Here is a 3,789-nt window from a genome sequence, read left to right on the forward strand (position 1 = left end):
CAGAAAGAAAAGAGGCTCTTTCGGAACAGAATAAGCTGTTTTCGACGCTAACTCGAAATGGAATAAATAAGATCGGACGATTCTTTACCTTCAGCTTAGATTCCCATCTAGCCAGAGTTTGATTTTAAAGCATATAAATGGTGTTTTATTTCCTGTGAATGCGTAGTCGAACCGTACTGTGTATCGAAACGAAAAGAATGCATTGGAAGAACCGGTATGATGTATTTTAAAAAAGTGAAAAAAACTAATATTAAAAAAATAAAAGCTCACACACCAAAGTAACAAATCTTGAAAAAAACTCAGATATATTTGATGTAATTTATCCTTAATTTACTTAATTAGAAATCAAAATTGTTTCCTTCTACTTTTTATTCATCAATCATACATATATATAAGTGGAGCAACACTAAGCTTACTTAATTAGTTATTCCATTTTGGATTCCAAAGAAAAGGATTAAAACTAAAGAAATTAAGGGCCATTTGCAATTGTTGCATATAAAGGGTAATTATTGCCCTTTGACATAAAGAAATGGACTAATATTCAAAGTTTCCTCTCCCTAAAAGTATAAGAATCAATAGAGAAAGATAATAAAAACTAAAAGCAGAATCTAAATGGTAATTATTGCTAATAAATTTTCACCACCCAAATTTTTTGGATCCTCCAATTGCCTCCCCCTCTCCTCCCTACACCTACATAAATTATATTTATACATTAAACAAAATAGTGGGATTTTGCCTTTAGACTTTACTTTTGCATGAAGAAAGTGGCTGGGGGTATTTTGGTCATTTTAAAAAAATTCATGGACTTGGAGGAATGAGTTGGAAAGGGACAATGTTAGAGCAGAATAAAAGGCATTGTGAGGAAGTAAAATAAGAGAAACAAAAACCAGAGACAAACATCAAACTTGAACCCATAAAGAGGCAAGAGCTAGCCAAGCACATTAAGGCAGCTAAAACCCTAGCTAGCAGCATTTGCAAGAAATCTTAAAACTCTTGTCTCCTCCTAAATAAATAGAAAAAAAATCCTCACAACACAAGCAAAGAAAAGAATTCCACACATTAATTACATTCTCTATATCTGCAAATTCTCGATCTCTGGTTGGAAATAATTCAATTAAGCTTCTTCATCTTTTGCTCAGCCATGGCGTCAACTTTTAGCAGGATTGCCATGATTTATATCTTTCTTGGATTTTCTTTAACTTTATCAGGTACCCTTTTTATGATCTTTTGTTTTAATGGTTAAATATTTTTACGAGTATTGAACTATGATATTTTTGACTAAACGGCATGTTTAATTTATTATATTTTGGTAACTGAATTTTCATTTTTCCAACGACGGAAGCTTACATACAAATAATTGCCTATGTGGCCATGTAGGCCATCCATCAGCCACATTAGCAATTATTGACGGAATTGATTGTGTAATCTATCGTTGGAAAAATGAAAGTTCGGTTATCAAAATGTATCAGATAAAACATTAGTAACCGTTTTATAAAAAGTGTTTCAGTAACTGTAATAGTACTCAACCCTTTATTTTAATCATTTGTTTTATTTTTCTATTTTGATTTATAACGAATAATTGAATATTTATGTTAATTATTACAGATTATGGTTTTCTACAAGGGGTGAAATCTTTTGGCATCAATTACGGTCAAATAGCCAACAATTTACCACCGCCGGAGAAAGTTCTTGATCTCATGACCTCTCTTAGACTCACAAAAGCTAGAATTTACGATACTAACCCTAAAATTCTAACAGCATTTGCCAACTCCGGCGTTGAAATTATTGTCACGGTAGAAAATCAAATGCTAGCTGTTTTAATGGATCCTCAACAAGCACTTCAATGGGTCAATACTCAAATCAAGCCATATTTTCCGGCGACAAGAATCACCGGAATCGCGGTCGGAAACGAGATCTTCACCGACGATGACACATCATTATTAGCATATCTAGTTCCAGCCATAGTCAGCATTCATGGGGCATTGGTCCAATTAGGGCTAGATAGTTACGTGCACGTGTCAACGCCTAATTCGCTAGCCGTTCTAGCCGAATCATTCCCGTCTTCAGCCGGAACATTTAAGCCGGAAGTGGCCGGAGTAATGACGCAGTTTTTGCAATTTTTATCAAGCACTAAATCACCATTTTGGATCAATGCATACCCATATTTTGCCTATAAGGGTGACCCAAATAGGGTTCCATTAGACTATGTTCTATTCAACCCTAATTCAGGAATGGTTGACCCCTTCACCAAGTTACACTATGACAACATGCTTTATGCTCAAGTAGATGCTATAATCTTTGCAATGGCTAGATTAGGGTTTAATGGAATTGAAGTAAAAGTTTCCGAAACGGGGTGGCCATCGAAAGGAGATTCGGATGAAATCGGTGCAACAATTGAAAATGCAGCAGCTTATAATAGAAATTTATTGAGAAGACAAATGGAAAATGAAGGTACACCATTGAGGCCTAATATGAGATTAGAAGTTTATTTATTTGCATTATTTAATGAAGATATGAAACCTGGACCGACATCAGAAAGAAACTATGGGTTATATCAACCTGATTGTACTATGGCTTATAATGTTGGATTGTCTGCTCTTACAAGTTCTTCTTCTACTTCTACTTCTACATCATCAACTTCGTCGGCTTCAATTTCTCTCACATCCTCTGCCACTAAGGTAAAAACATAGGTTTTGTTTTTAAATATATTCAAATTTTTTATATTTTTTACATTTAGTTAGAGTGAAAAAATAATAGAAGAAAAAAAAATATAGAGAGGGAAAAAAGTGTACATATTGTGATGTCACTCATGATGAAATGAGCAATTTGTAATGATTTATATAATATAATACTATGTATTAATTAATAAAATTATTGCTTTAATGAGAATTGTCTACTAATATTTTCTTTTAAATTTCCTTTTTCTCCTTAAATGGAATTTTGTTTTGAAACAGGCTTCAAACAAGGAATATCAAAGCTTGATGTACTGGATGTTTGTCTATTTGCTGACCTTCCAAGTTTTTATGAGAAGACATTATTAAGCATGCAATTGGACTTCAAATTAATGTACATATTTTATTGCATTATTTTGGTAAGAATTAATTTACCTAGGGGTCTTTTCTTTTCTTTTCCTTTTTATTTCTTTTGTATTTTTTCAACCTTCAAAATCTATAGGGAAAGACCCCATAATTAATCAAGCCCAAATTGCTCATATTAAGCATATAATAGTTCCTAAAAAGATGTAGACAATTTCTTCACATTTAATTATTTAGCCATGGCTATTTAATTAACCTTGATTAATTGATTTGTTAGAGGAAGGAACAAAAGCTATAATGTATATCTCCATTTATTGAAATGAGTTAGAAGAAAATTTATTCCTGGATCTACTTTATCATTGTAGGACATTAATTTTTTACTTGAAATATATACATATAATTATATTGTTTTGAATGATAAAATAGAATAGCATAGAGACAATAATAATCTTGTCAATGCCACCTTATTGGTCGCAAAGAAAGGTACCTCTCTTTACTTTTTGGACGTGGATTCCATAACTGTTTCTTGATATACTAAGATTTCTTAAGTTTTGCTTTTCATCTTTTCTATTTCCCTCTTCGGAAATAGCACTAAAGAGGCATAAAAGGGATGATTCATTCACAAGCTACTCAAATTATCCCTTCATTTCAATTTCATGACCAAATTTTGATTCGTTTAATTTTAGTTACTAAATCTTAATTCCATTTCAGCGAGAAATCTCTCGGCGAAAAACACATACGTGGCAATCGGCTT

At 32.5% G+C, this 3,789-nt stretch overlaps 1 protein-coding gene across 1 annotated transcript; it reads left to right on the top strand.

Annotated features, from left to right (window-relative positions):
* Window positions 1–864: 864 nt before the first annotated feature.
* LOC126680209 (glucan endo-1,3-beta-glucosidase 11) lies at window positions 865–3,374 on the top strand. The gene is made up of 3 exons (XM_050375269.2): window positions 865–1,208; window positions 1,606–2,678; window positions 2,955–3,374. The coding sequence occupies exons 1-3, from the start codon at window positions 1,142–1,144 to the stop codon at window positions 3,039–3,041; spliced, it is 1,227 nt and encodes a 408-aa protein (XP_050231226.1). The 5' UTR covers window positions 865–1,141; the 3' UTR covers window positions 3,042–3,374.
* The last annotated feature ends 415 nt before the right edge of the window (window positions 3,375–3,789 follow it).

The sequence above is a fragment of the Mercurialis annua genome, linkage group LG5 (genome assembly GCF_937616625.2).
Source record: "Mercurialis annua linkage group LG5, ddMerAnnu1.2, whole genome shotgun sequence".
Lineage (NCBI taxonomy): Eukaryota > Viridiplantae > Streptophyta > Magnoliopsida > Malpighiales > Euphorbiaceae > Mercurialis > Mercurialis annua.

What these genes read in the sequence shown, in the direction of transcription:
- LOC126680209 (XM_050375269.2), top strand. Translation starts at nt 1,142, where the DNA reads ATGGCGTCAACTTTTAGCAGGATTGCCATGATTTATATCTTTCTTGGA. An exon ending in ATTTTCTTTAACTTTATCAG is followed by an intron (nt 1,209 to 1,605) that starts GTACCCTTTTTA and finishes TAATTATTACAG; the next exon opens with ATTATGGTTTTCTACAAGGG. An exon ending in TCACATCCTCTGCCACTAAG is followed by an intron (nt 2,679 to 2,954) that starts GTAAAAACATAG and finishes GTTTTGAAACAG; the next exon opens with GCTTCAAACAAGGAATATCA.